This window comes from Nannospalax galili, unplaced genomic scaffold (genome assembly GCF_000622305.1).
Source record: "Nannospalax galili isolate Female #2095 unplaced genomic scaffold, S.galili_v1.0 scaffold1594, whole genome shotgun sequence".
NCBI lineage: Eukaryota > Metazoa > Chordata > Mammalia > Rodentia > Spalacidae > Nannospalax > Nannospalax galili.
The window spans coordinates 57,691-72,945 of NW_008334075.1; the positions used below are offsets into that span (position 1 = coordinate 57,691).

Sequence of the window (15,255 nt, forward strand, 5' to 3'; positions counted from 1 at the left end):
TTTTAACTGCCTTTAAAGAGAAATAATTTTAACAAAGAACAACTCATAGTAGGCAGGAAATTCTTTCCAAAGTCTTCAAGTGAACATCACTTTGGTATGTGTTCTAATACCCAAGGACCTTGTTGTGGGCATATAACAGTGATCAGTGGAAGCTGTGATTGAAGGGGAAAACTGAGTTTATAAGACTCCTCTCTAAATATTAGTAGAAGTTGTATAAGTATTGCATACTAACAGATGCACCAATACAGTAGTAGAAATTGAAAATGATGTATTTTTCTACTTTATAAAATCTTACCCTCCAAAATTCAGAAACCTTTAGAAGTCTTTAAACTTTTTATTTTTCTTTTTAGAAAAGATTTGAAAAATTAACTTATAATTCCAGATATGACAAATTAGAATACAAAAAGGACAACTGGGAAGCACTCTTAGAGCAAGCATAGTTATATAGTGTCCAACCATGCCCCCTGCGGTATCATAGGTCAGCCATTCTCTAAGAGCAGCTTTACATTCTTTGTTAATGGAAAAAGATGTATAGGTTTTTGTTGTTTTTCTGTGAGATGGCTCAGCGGTTAAGAGCACTGACTGCTCTTGCAGAGTACAGTTCTCAGTACCCACATGGTGGCTGTAACTCCAGTTTCAGGGGAATCCAACGCTGTCTTCTGATCTCTGCAGGCACTGCAAGACATGTGTGCACTTACACACATGCAGGCAATACACTTATTTACATAAATAGTAAAATATTTTTTAAAAATAGTGTTTCTGGCCATCACATGTAATGTTGCCTTGAATTACTTGAAAGAATAATTTAAAACTTTTTAAAGGTCAAGAAAAACTTGGATTATTTCTTTTAGTAACCCCAGTGTTTTCCTTAACAATGTTCTTCATTGGCTACCTGCTGTCCTTTTCCCATTTAGCAGTTACTTTCTTCTTGGTGTATATTATCTTATTTTACATATGAAAACAATTAGGGTTTATCACATATTTTTCTCACTATATTGATGTGACCTAGTGAAGTATGCAGCTGAATTTCAGGTTTTTCTTGCTTGTTTTTTTTTTGTTTGTTTGTTGAGATGGGGTCTCCCTGTAGCCTCAGCTGACCTGGAACTCATTATATAGACCAGACTGGCCTTGAATTCACAAAGATCCATCTGCCTCTGCCTCCTGAGTGCTGAAATTAAAGGTGCGCGCCATGCCTGGCAAATTTCAAGTCTGTTATAGCCAAGCTTCAAAAGTCTTGGCTACTTTGACACTACCTCAAGCTCAACGTGCAAAATGAAGCTCATAACCCAGTTGTTTCCCACCTCACTTCATGTGCACACCCCAAAACTGATGAATTTTGTACTCATTTCTGATAGTTCCTGTCTCAATACATAGCATTTCCATCTATACAGTTCCATACCCGAAAAATGTAGAGTTCCTGTTGGCTGGTCCTCCTTGCCTCTGGCAGCTGATCTCGTACTCAGTCCTGGCCATTTGCCTTAAGTAGAACCCAGGACTGCCCATTCTCTCCACCTCTATCAGCAGAAGCTCAGGTCAAGCTTCCATTACTTCTCATCTTTCACACTAAAATGCTCTTGTAACTGGTCTCCTTGAGCTGACTGCCCTCCACAGGCTGTTCTAATCCTCATAGTACCTTGCAGACACAATTTGATTATTATTCTCCACTTAACCATTTTTTAGCTCACTGAGCTCCCTTCACTTTCAGGCACTGGACACATGCTCTTCATTTTCTGTATCACTCTCTTCTGGCTAACTCCTACTTCTCAAGATTCATTGTAATTAGCTGACTGAACACTGCAGTTCCCAGCAGTTACCATGTGCTGGTCTTTCACAGCACATGGTGGGAGGAGAGAAGCAACTCTTACAAGTTGTCTTCTGACTTCCATATGCCCACTGTGGCATGAACATCCCCCCCCACACCCACACCCACAACACAAATGTTTTTAAAATAATTTTATTTTGTGTGTATAAGAGTATCGCCTGCATGCATATAAGTGCACCTGTGTCATGCAACACCCTCGGAGGTCAGAAAAGGGCATCAAATCCCCTGGAACTGGAGTCATGGACAGTTAACTGCTGTTGTGCTGGGAACCAAACTCTGCTCTTCTGCAAGAGCAGTCAGTGCTCTTAACCACTGAGCCATTGGCCCCATTTTTAAAATATTAAATAAGCTGAAATGAGGTTGAGGAAGACATCCTATGTTGACCAGTTGACCACTAGCCTCCACATGTGTGTACACACATGCACAAATACAAGGTATTTTTCATTCAAGGTTTTAATCACTTTCATGGATTAAAAATATCTTGTTAAAGTTACCAAGTTTTTTGTTACAAGTGGGATCTCTAGTCAGTTACTACTCCCATCTAGGAGTTTGTATCTTAGCTAGTTACTAGTTTTCTCCTACTTTATTTAGAATTTTGCTAGTAGAAAATGTTTTATGACAGAAAATTATCTAAAATGGGAAGATTTTTCTATCAACTCAAAGAATATTTCTTACTGAGAAGATAGGAGCAGTGCCCACTTTTGAGTATTTAACATGTTGGTCAAGCTAACTACTTTGAGAAGTTCTTATGATTAAGGTCTAGTAAAATTTGGAGCTGCTACAGCTCCTTACATCATTTTGTCATTCGTCCCTATAACCCGTGAGAAAGGCGGACTTACACTGAAGCATTCCGTTTCAGTCACACTAAGTCTTTCCTGTAGTTGTTCTAGTTTCGTATTCTAGTCTTTGCACTTTGTTTATGCTGGATCTCCCATCCATGTGTGGCTTCGTGTACACACAGCAGTCTGAAGGTTATTTGGGTTCTCAGTAAGTTAGAAGGTGGAAACATTTCTAGAATACTCCTTTTACAGATTTTTAACATTTTATATGTTACTCATTTAGAAAATCATTTTTTAAATATTTTCTCTTGTAGGAACCTCCAGAAGTTTAGTCTTTTTGGAGACATAAGTGTTCTACAACAGCAAGGAAATTTGTCAAATACATACCTCAGTAAGGTGGACCCTGATGGCAAAAAAATTAAACAGTAAGTTATACAGTTAATGAAAAACGGTTTGGATTAATAACAATTCTAGCTTATAATTTTGCTTTCTCAAAAAGAATACATGGGCCTGGGAAGGTGGCTCAATGGTTAGTGCTTGCCCTGAAAGTATGAGGACCAAAATTCAGCTCCCCGGAGCCCTTGTAAATGCTGGGTAGGCGTGGTGGCCAGCCTGCAGTTCCATCCAGGCTTGGAAGGCAAGGCAGAAACCAGGGATCCCCAGAGCAAGTTGGATAACAAGACTACCCATATCAGTGAACTCTGGGTTTGATTGAGAGACTGTATCTTAATATATAAGACAGAAGAACAATAGAGGTTGATTCCTGACAAACCAACACATGTGAATGTGCATACACAGTCAGACACATACACACAAATACACACACAAAAAAGTGGAAAAAGTGGGAGAAGAATCTACTCGGTGATCAGTGTATACCACTCCATGGCATAAATCCATTAAGACAAATCAAATACTTTCTGGATAATTATTGCTGTTTAAAATTGTTGTTTTTTACTTGCCTTTGTTTAAAATAAGTTGTATGTCATCAGTCTTTTCTATTCTGTAATATTAGTTTAAAATGCTCTTTTCCTTGGATAAGGGATGGTGCTGGATGTTTACTAGATCTACATATTTAGTACATCTTATGTGTTATACTTGCATTTGTAGGTTGACTAGAAATGAGAAAAAGCATATCTTAACATTGTATGCCATTTATTGCCTATTTTTAAGTCACAAAAAATTAAAGCTGAATGTGAGTGAGATCATTGTGACCTATGTTCTCCTTACAGAATTCAACAGCTGTTTGAAGAAATACTGAGTAACAGTAGGCAGCTGAAATGGCTGTCCTGCGGGTTTATGCTGGAAATAGTAACACCAACCTCACTGTCGTCTCTTTCCAACTCAATTGCCAACACCATGGAGCACCTGAGTTTACTGGACAACAATATTCCTGGTACCAGCACTCTTATCACTACACCTGAACTAGAGCGGTTTGTCAACCTGCGCTCACTTGCCCTGGATTTCTGTGACTTTACAGCTGAGATGGCAAGAGTCTTAACCGATAGCAACCATGTGCCTTTGCAGCGACTGTCTCTCCTGGTCCACAACGTTTCAGTGATGCACAAGTCTCTAGACAACATGCCAAACGATGAGCACTGGAACGCCCTGTCACGAAAGAGCACCGGCCTTCGCGTCTATATGATGGCTTTTGATGTCAAAAGTGAAGATATGTTAAAGATTCTGAAACCCAGTATACCACTGGAGAGGATTCACTTTGACAGCTACATCACTTGTGTTTCAGGGGCTATCGTAGATCTTCTATCCAGGCAGTATGACAAGTTCCTCACTCATTTTATATTGATGAATGATGTGATTGACACGTCTGGTTTTCCAGATCTTAGTGACAACAGAAATGAAGATCCATTGGTTTTATTAGCATGGAGGTGCACAAAGCTTACTCTTTTGGCAATTCATGGTATGTGATTTTGTTCATTAAAATTCGATACTGACTTCATACCTAAAATATTTTATGCTCACAAATATATCTACCTCCAATACACGCACACACACACACACACACACACACACACACACGACCCTAAAATGCTTAGCACAGGAGGGGGAAAGAAAGTATGGCTTTTTTTTTTTTTTTTTTTTTTTTTTTTTTTTGGTCTTTTTGAGCCAGAGTCTTTCCTGTGAGACAGGGTCTCCTTTTAGCCCCAGCTGGCCTGGAACTCACTATGTAGAACAGGCTGGTCTTGAACTCAAGAGAGATCCACCTGCCTCTGCCTCTCAAGTGCTGGGATTAAAAGTGTGCGCCACCACATCCAGAGTATGGCTTCTTTTATATTCACAGCCTCATCTTTTAGATTCTAGGTATCAGTATATTTACTTATGATATTCTTGAATAATCCATTGGTTAGGTACATAAATTTTTAGTGAGACCATTCATCTTAATATATGAACTATTCTCATTTGAATAGAGTTGCCATTCTGACAAGCTTAAGAACATTTTACTTCGAAGACAGTTTAAAAATAATTTATAAAAATGGATTAACCAGGCATAGTGGAGAGCTACTGAGGAAGATGCCTGACATCAACCTCATGCCTCGACAGGCACACATACACAGGTGTACCCAAACATAACACGCACACCATATACAACACATGCCCCTAAAAAGTGGTAAGTAAAATGGATGGTTGACAAATGTCAGGTTATTTGAATTTTAATTTAGGCCAGCCTCTTTTAGACTTTTTTCTTTTTTTAAAAAAAAATATTTATTATTTTTATTTATTTTTTAATGTGTATGAGTGTATTGCCTGCATGTATGTGAGTGCACCCGTGTCATGCAGTGCCGTAGAGATCAGAAGAGGGCATTGGATTCCCTTAGAACTGGAGTTAAGGATGGTTCGTAGCCGCCATGTGGGTGCTGGGAATCGAACCTAGGTCCTCTGCAAGAGCAGTCAGTGCTCTTAATCACTGAGCCATCTCTCCAGCCCCCTCAAACATTTTTCTTCTTTTAAGATGTTAGAAGTAAAGCTTGTCTGCCATCTGTTCCCCTTATCCTCTCCTGGAGGTGACTTTTACTCTGAAGTTGATAGATTTTCCCATGACTGTTTGCTCCTGACAGTGAACAGTTTTTTCAGAGTTTCAAGTGTCACCTCATAACTAGTTGTGAAACACCACAGGAAACGATTTTCACAAATGGAAAATCCCAGCTTACTATGTATTGTTAATGGTACATATGTATGAAATGAATTTGTTCATTGATACATCACTATCCAAAGTTAAATTTTTGTTTATTTACTTTAAATGTCTTCTGTTTTACTGAATGAAATGTCAGAATAAGATTATATCACTTGACAGTTCACCACCCCCAATGTTGTTCCCAAGGACAGTTTGGAACTCCTAGCCTCCCTCCACCCTGGGCTAGTAATGTTTCCTTTTTAAATTTCAGTATGTTTTAAAGGAAAAGGACCTACATGGTGAAATACAAATTTTCAGCTTCTCAAGAAGCAGTGAGGAACAGACTTAACTTGCCAGAGACAAAATAAAATAGAAGAGAATGACAGTGTTGCCTTCTGCTTATTTTTAAGGTTACACCGTATGGGCACACAACCTCATCGCCATTGCTCGTCTTCGTGGCTCTGATCTAAAAGTGCTTGAAGTCACCGAAGAAAGCATTGATTTTGACCAAGGTGAATTAGCAGACCAGGATGTGGATCCAGTGCATAACCTTATTGAGCAGGTATCCCTGGGCCTTGGTCAACCTTGGCATGCAGTCCTGGACATTGAATCCCTCAGTGTCTTTACTGAACCAAATCGTCATTTCTACAGAGAGATGCAAAGCTTCAGCGAAGACATTTAGCTTTTTTAAAATGCATAATTTCTGTGGTTACATATGCAAGTAGGGTCCCATTATGTTTTTTTTCAGTAGTGTAAATTAATCCTTTTGTGCTGTGTTTAATCAGTATTAGCTTTATAGAATTATATATGTATATTCTACTTCTTGATCAAAGAACGTAGTCAGGTATTGGTTTTAGAAGTTCAAAGTGACAATGTATAGGGCTTTCACGGTTAATGGAATTGTTACCAAACCTTAAGGACATACAACCGAAGATTATCTGAGGTTGCTGGCTAACATTGTTTTTCGCTGAGTTACTCTACTTTTTTGACATTTTTATTCATTGTGTGTCAGAATTCAGAGCTCAGGAGCCAAAATATTTTTATACGTATATATCTATAGCCTGGTGGATTTGTATGCAATGCACTGCTTATGTATTCTGATAGCATTTCATTAATTTTTATTTGAAATAGAAAGGAAGATAATATCCCTAATGTGTTATCTTTAACAGAAAGCTGAGTTTAACTTTCATCACCTATATAATGATTAATAATCGCTAGTCACTATTCTAAACTTCATGCAATACTAAGTTAGACATTGCTTAATCATTTTTAATGCATTTACATAAACACTCAAATTGCTACATTTTTTAAAACTATATCTGACATTTTATTCATCAATTACATTATACATTCAAGTTAGCTTCTTTAGCCCAGATTTCAAATAATAAAGGAAGGAAAAAACTGTATTCCAGGGTAAAACCTTCTAGGCTAAATCAAAACACTGAGTTGTAAACACACATGCTTGTAAACGAGCATTAGTCGTGAAATCCCTAGCAACAAGTCACTGGATTTTCTCTGTCAGCGCACGTGTCAGCTGCCAAAGAATAGACTTACATGAAGAAGTGCCCACATGCTGGCAGGGGCCGGCCGACTCTAGCCAGCCAGATACTGCTAGATTGTAATATTTAAGGTCGAATTTCGACCTGTGGTACACAGCTGTGCTGTGGCTCAGTCAGCAACCTCAGAACTCTGAAAAAAAAAAAAAACAAAAACAAAAGAAAAAAAGAAAAAAAACATGCACCTGTTTCACTGTGAATAGTGAATGTCAAGGAAAGAAAGGAAAACTGAAAGCTTGTTCTATCACAGGTATGAGCTGCTATGATACATGAAGAACATTCCATGAAGTATGTTTTAAAACCTTGTTATATTTGAGAGGCTTTAAAAGCCAATTAACTGTTTCAGGGCAACCGCGGTACAGACGTGGTCTCTGTGAGACTTCCACCTGACCCCAGTTTTAAGTGGTACGAATGTTGTGCATTTAATGTTAAGGACAGTCTGCAATAATAAAGTAAGTAGCCAACGTGGGTGCCCAGCAGTGCTGAGACCTGGCTGCTCTATTGTAAGCTTTGGAAACACAATTTATGCAACAGATGTCCAGATATGATTCTATTTATGGGAAAAGTTTATATGTTTTACAAATGGTTTTACCATCTTATATTAAATGACCTTTTGACAGGTGTGCACTGTTTTGTCTCCAGTGAGCACATACCATGCGGATTTTATATGTACATCAGTAGTGTGAATCCACTGGCACAGTGTGTGTAAATGCCAGATGTGGTGAGATTTTTTCTTGTATATGTAATCAGATAAAATAACTCCTGACAGAAACTGTAAGGAAACCAGCTGAATGTTTGACCTGATGACTGATGTTGTATGGTTTATGTTCAATGTATATTCTTTTAATCAACGAATAAAGCATTAAAAAGTAACCATTGTAATATGTTTTATTGCATATGAAGCATGAAAACTATCAGTGAGAAACACAGTTATCTTATTCAGACACTTCTCCCATCTCCATCCTTTCCCTGCCCTCAACTTCAACATCTTCTATTATTTTTAAGATTTACTTAATTGTTTTAAAAATTAATATTTTCATTTTATGTGTATGAGTGTATTGCCTGCATGTATGTGAGTGCATCCATGTCGTGCAATGCCACAGAGGTCAGAAGACAGCTTTGGATTCCCCTGGAACTGGAGTTAAGGACAGTTTGTAGCCGCCATGTGGGTGCTGGGAATCGAACCTGGGTCCTCTGCAAGAGCAGTCAGTGAGGTAGAGGAGGAACAGGAGTTCAAGGTCGTCTTCAGCTACATAGTGAGTTTGAGGCCAGCATGGGCTACATGAGACTATCTCATAAAAACAAAAACACACTAGACTGATTAGCACAGATTCTCATTGTGCATTTAGAATACATTATTGAGATAGTAAACTTATAGACCCTTATTTTTTAAAATTCCTATATTATATGCAAAAATACATTTGTCACTGTTAAATTCTTAATAAGCCCCTTTATTGTTTAAATGTCTTGGTTCTTGAGATAAACAGCTGTAATTCATGGGAAAGAAAATGGCTTCTTTTTTCCATCTTTCCCTCAATTCCAGGCACTGCTTCCTCTGGGAATAATCTAGTGTTCAAAACTGTCCTTTCACCTTTTGAGTCCTTATTTCTTAGACATATCTGATGTCTTTGAATGACTCTGGGGATTTATGCATATAAAATGTGGGAAGAGATGATGTCTCCGTGGTTAAAAGCATTTATTGCTCTTCCAAAGACCTAGGTTCAGTTCCCAACACCCATGTAGCAACTAATAACCTTCCTTAACTCTGCTTCCAGGGGAGTCAATGCCCTATGTTGGGCTTCTGCAGGCACCAGGCATGCGTGGTGCACTATATAGATGGAGGCAAAACACACATAAAAATAAAAGTGATAGGAGATGTGAAGTGTGAGGGGTAGAGTGGAGATGGGGGGGTGTCTGAATAGAAAAACACATTGTATGAAATTCTCAGTAAAAATATCTTAATAAGCCAGATGTGGTGGCCCACACCTTTAATCCTAGCACTCAGGAGGCAGAGGCAGGTGGAGCTCTGTGAGTTCCAGACCAGCCAGAGCTACACAGTGAGACTGTTGTCTTAAAAACACACACACAAAAACTAGCCAAAATGTCAGAAAAGTGAAAGTCCATTAATAAAGATAACTGGTGTGCGAGGAAAGGGCAGTCTAGGTGCTGAGCTAAGGGCTAGACACCTGTTCTGGTCTGAGTTCCAGCTCCTAACTGCTTCAGCACAGACTCCCCTTTGAATGTCTGTTTCCTAATCTCAAAGATTAAGCTTGAACATCTAACACTGATCTTCCATAAAAAGTCTCAACTTTTTAGTTTGACAGCTTGAAGACATAGATGATCTTTGAACAAAAAATATGAAATATATTCAACATAGTGACCTAAACTATATGAAATTTACATATTTCCAACTCCTTTACAGGGCTTGTAGTACATTTTAATGGTAAGGTGACTGCCTCACAGGTTCTAAGGCTCTGGGTTCCATCCCCAGACCTGACAAAAACTGAGTAAAATTATTTTTTCCATATCTGCCACTACCCTAGCAATAAAAATATTAGGGAGCCAGTAGATAGGCTCAAGAGCACAGTATGCTTACAGTCGAATAAGAAGATGCAGAAACCAGCTTGGCTTGGCTCCTGAATCAGAGTGAATCTTTTGACACAGTGTATTCCTTGAAAACATGTTGATAAGTAGACTATAACTATTAAAATGCCAAGTAGAAAAATGAGACTAAGAGTTCTTTGCTTAGACTTAAATACTGAACTAAAACCTGGTCTATGAACAAACTATTTCAAAATGTAAAGTGAACACAAATACCCAGTAATTTGAAAAACAGTCGAAAGGGACTTGAATGGCAGGTCAGTCAGTAATGGAAGCAGCCAGTTGCTTCTAACCCAATTGATACCCTCTCGCCTGGTGCTATAAGTCTGGTCAAAACCCGTGACTGGGAAGATCATAGACCACAGATCTCCCTTGCTTCATAGGAGATCTGTTTGGTACTGTAAGCTTGGTCAAAAGCCCATGACCAGGTAGGTCATACACCACAGTTGTTCTGCTAAACAGACATGATATGCCACATGAAGATCAAATTGCTTTCTAGATAATTATATTTATGTCTAACATAAACTAGTCCTGCTGTTGGCTTTGGTCAGAGATGCTCCAGTTTACAATTGGTAGCAATAACTGCAGAGACTCATAACTGGTTTAAGTGAAGAGGGGACTGTTGACTGCTCAGCCATAAATGACATAGCTATATTACCCTCTCTGAGGCTCAGGGAACATCACAGAATGGGTGGGAGAGGGGAGAATGTACAAGCCAGAGGAAGGAGCAGAATGTGGCAGAGCACTGTCTCCAGAGCATGGATGTCCTACCTAATCCTGAATTGAACTGAAATCACTACAAAAGGTATGAAAACTAATACATAACACACTATACAAATTCAGCACAAGCCTCAGTACCACGCTAGCTTTAGAACTGTCAGGAAATTAAAGTTAAAACTAGCTCTGGAGTTGAACTAGTACGAGGTCATCTTACTGTCCATGATCCTAGGCTACCCCCAGAAACTTTAGAACACACAGGTCACCTGTAACATCCCACTAGAAACATTAATGTTAATATTCTGGTTCATTAGGACATTACTGATAGAATTTTTAAATATTTTAAGGTTATTTTCAAGAACTCCGATAGGTTAAATCTCAAATGCTGTATTAAGGGGTCTGAACAAGTGATCTAGTACATTTTTCCCCGATTCCAAGCCAAGTCTCGTCCTTGGTTCCCTCTGCTACATCAAGATGCTTGTAAATCAGAATTGAAAAATGAGGTGGATTCAGTTCATACTGAAAGTTTTAAAGTACATCCTCTTGAGATTAGTTTCAGTTCTATCTAAAAACCAAATTAAAAAGACTTGCTTCCTAAGGCTGTTATCTAAGATGAAAATGAAAATACCAGCTGTAACTCCTTTACAGAGTTATTTTTGAAAAGTATGAAACATTAGATGCAAAATAAGTTTCTGCAAACATCCAGACAATTAGTGGTGGGAAGTAATCCCAGGCTATGAGTCTGTCCTTTGGTTACATAGATGTCTCTCCAACTGTTTAATGGCTACCCAGTTTCCATGTGAACCCTGACAGGACAACTTTCCACTGCCTGTTATTTAGAAGTTAGACAAATTCTCTAAGGATAAGCATCTGTTGGCTCTAGTTAATCAGGACATCTTTTCCACGGGGTAGCTATAGAAAGGAAATGTCATTTTTTTAGTACACTTATAACTCAAAACTTGGATATTTTTGCCTTTTGAAAAGCCGTATTTCTTTTTTCTAAATATAATCGTGTTTGTTCCCAACACTACCAGTCACTGAGTACTCACACTGGCATCTGTGCATACATTATCTTGGATCTTCATCATTACTGATGTTTATTGTAGGTTACTCATCGTTACTGTTGGTGGGCTGTAGCTCAGGCTAGCCCCAAACTCATGATCCTCCTGCCTTAACAACTCCTAGTGCTGGCCTCACCTGTTGTTTTAAATCACTTCCTTACCCCTCATTGTTCTGTAGATTCACAGTGGTGTTTCCAGATGTCCACATTTGCTAATCTGCTTTGTTCTCCGTGCTTCTGCATTCTGAGGAATTGTGTGTTTCGTCAGTTCTGGGGGATTCTCAGTATTTCTATGAATGTTGCCCTCTTCTGGCCACCCCTGGTGCTCCTCCCACTGTACCTGTCCAGCTTTGATGTCCCTTAATCGTGTTCATAATTTCTACCTCTTAATCTCTGCATTGTATTTTAGTAATTGTCTAATATCTAGCTCACAGATTCTCTCTTTAGGCAGGTTCAATCTGCCATTTAACTCACCCCTTTAGTTTGGTTTGGGGTTTTAAAAAAATTTTTTTTTCGGTCTTTTTGAGACAGGGTTTCCCTGTAGCCCCAGCTGGCCTGGAACTCACTCTCTGTAGACCAGGCTGGCCTTGAACTCACAGAGATCTCCCCAGTACTGGGATTAAAGGCGTGCGCCACCACACCTGGCTTAAAAAATATTTTATTAGCATTGCTTTCTTTAAGAAATAACATGATTACATTGAAAATTTTTGTACAGGTTGGAGAATTTGGAAAGGGTTAGGATAGCAAATGCACGTTTTAGCAACAGTAACAAATTTCATATTATTGTTGAAGCAGTTTGCCAGTGAATAATATTCAGAAACGACAGTAGATATTTTGGTTGTTAGCCTTCAATGGCTACACTATCTAGACAGGAGGCTAGTAGGAGACAGGTGTTACCAAGGGAAAAATGGGGAGAAGAGAGGTACTTTAACTGGGGAGGGAGTAGGGCAGGTCATACGGGGGCGTGAGAGGTGAGATAAATAATGCTTATAGATTGTGTGAAAGATTAGAGGGGAATATATTAGTTCAAAGCCCTACTAAAAAATACACATATGCCAGGCGTGGTAGTGCACACCTTTAGTCGCAGCACTCAGGAGGCAGAAGCAGGCAAATCTGAGTTCAAGGCCAGCCCGGTCTACATAGTGAGTTCCAGGCCAGCTGGGGCTACAGGGAGACCCTGTTTCAAAAAGAAAGAAAAGAAAATCACATACAATATCTGAACATGAACACGTGTATAGCTGAAGGCTATATAACAAAGAACACAATGCCACCAGGAGAAACTTCCCTTCAAGTTATAGGGCAGGGTGGTCCAAGAGACACCCGAAGTAACAGGCTATTTCCACAGCCCTTGATTAACTCCCAGAAATTGAAGGTAAGACTCTGTTCCTGAAGAAAAGCCAGACTTTGGACACAAGAGAAAGATCAGCTTTTTTTTTTTTTTGGTCTTTTTGAGACAGGGTCTTCCTGCAGCCCCAGCTAGTCTGGAACAGGCTATGTAGACCAGGCTGTGCTTGAATTCACAGAGCTCCACCTGCATCTGCCTCCCAATGTGCTGGGATTAAAGGCATGTGCCACCACACCTGGCTGTCACTTACTTTTTATTATTTTAATTTTTTTCTTGATTGTCCCACTATGTGGTCTAGGTTCCCCTTTAACCTATGCTCTCCCTACCTCAGCCTCTCAAGTCTTGGGATTACAGGTATATACAACTATGCCAGGCTAAGAAAATGATCTCTTCCCTCAGAAATCGCTTTTAAACACATCTAGGTTGTCATAAGAAAATACTATACACTGAGTGGCTTAAAAATCACAGAAATGGATTTCTTGAAGCTCTGGAAGATGGCAAGTCCCAGGTGATCTACCCTCATGACCTAATCCACTCCTTGAGAGTCCTACCTCTTAATAGCACCACTTCAGGAGTTACAGTTTCATGAATTTGGGAGGGAACATAAACATGCAGATCACTGCAAAAACCAATGTCATGTTTTCACAGCCCTCATTCCAATAATATATTTTAAATATTTTTACCCAGGCATTTCATATAGAGTTGGTCTTTTTAGGTGTTTTCCTCTGGGGTGTAGGAGGTAATGCGAGGAGACTGGAAACACCTCATAAGACCAGAATTCCACATAAACATCTGGGAAATGCCATCGTGGAATGTTCCAAGTGCAACTATACTACTTTGTTGGAGAATATCTAATCTGTTGTCCTTTGACACTGAAGAAAAAAATCCAACTAAACAACTAAACCAACCAACTGAAAATACCTATTGTAAACTTCTCAGCTCTACCCCACTGTCCTTCCTTTCATAAACACATCAGTGCAGGACTGAGGATACATTCTGAATGTATTTGAGTTCAAAGCTCAAAATGATGACACACCACCTCAATGCAGTTATACGGTGGCAACTCTCTCAACATTCCCCACAAATAGCAAACATCTTACAAATTAAGAGGGAAAATGAGAGAAATGAAACAAGAAAACCAGTCAGTGGGGCCAGCATGATGGCTCAGCGGGTAAAGGCACTTGCTGTGCAAGTCTGACAACCTGAGCTCAATCTCCAGAACCGCAGCAGCTGGAGAGAAAAAGCTCTCAAGAATTATCAGACGCTGGAGAGATGACTAGGCGGTTAAGAGCACTGGCTACTCTTGCAGACAACCCGGGTTCAGTTCCCAACACCCATGGTGGCTAAGAACCGTCCCTAACTCAAGGTCCAGGGAATCTGATGCCCTCTTGATTTCTGTGGGTGCACAATATGAGTGCACTTCATGCATGAAAGCAATATACTCACACACATAAAGTAAAAATAATAAAATACTTTTTTTAAAAATTGGTCATCTGACCTCTACACATGAACCATCTCACACACACACACACACACACACACACACACACACAAAATGTAACTGCTTTTTTAAAAAGTCAGTGAAGGGCTGGAGAGATGGCTCAGCAGTTAAGAGCACTGACTGTTCTTGCAGAGGACCCAGGTTTGGTTCCCAGCACCCAGATGGCAGCTAACAACTGTCCACAGCTCCAGTTCCAGTGGCTCCAATGCCCTCTTCTGACCTCTGCAGGCACTGCACGACACAGGTGCACTTACATACATGCAGGCAAACCACTCATACACATAAAATAAAAATAAATAAAATATTAAAAAGTAAGTGAATCTGGGCATGGTGGTTCAGGCCTTTAACCCAGCACTGCAGAGGCAAAGGCAGGTGGATCTCTGTGAATTCAAGGCCAGCCTGGTCTATATAGCAGGTTGCAGGTCAGCCAGGGCTACAGGGAGACCCTGTCTCAAAAAAAAGAAAAAAAGTCATTGAAAGTCATTGAACTAGGATAAATACTGTGAAATTCATTAGACAATATCCTGCCTTTCTTTAAAATGTAATCCATTTTGACTTTTTAAAATTTATTAATTTTGTTGTTTTGGGTCATTCATATCTACTGCACATATTTTATAAGATAATCAAATCAGAAAGGTATACATAATGCTTTAGTTTCGAACCTCCCAATTACTGGTACTGGGAACTAATTTAAGGAGCCACATGTATGGGCAACTGTCTGGTTTTATTATCAATGCCAAACACGAA

The 15,255-nt window shown here is 39.3% G+C and overlaps 1 protein-coding gene across 1 annotated transcript in view; it reads left to right on the top strand.

Annotated features, from left to right (window-relative positions):
• Fbxo33 (F-box protein 33) overlaps nt 1-8,157 on the top strand; it is a 30,940-nt gene extending 22,783 nt beyond the window's left edge. Inside the window, exons 2-4 of the mRNA XM_008829015.2 lie at nt 2,916-3,026; nt 3,831-4,516; nt 6,139-8,157. Of these exons, the coding sequence (XP_008827237.1) occupies nt 2,916-3,026; nt 3,831-4,516; nt 6,139-6,410 (1,069 nt within the window). The 3' untranslated portion in view covers nt 6,411-8,157. The remainder of the gene's footprint in view (nt 1-2,915; nt 3,027-3,830; nt 4,517-6,138) is intronic.
• Nucleotides 8,158-15,255: the final 7,098 nt, after the last annotated feature.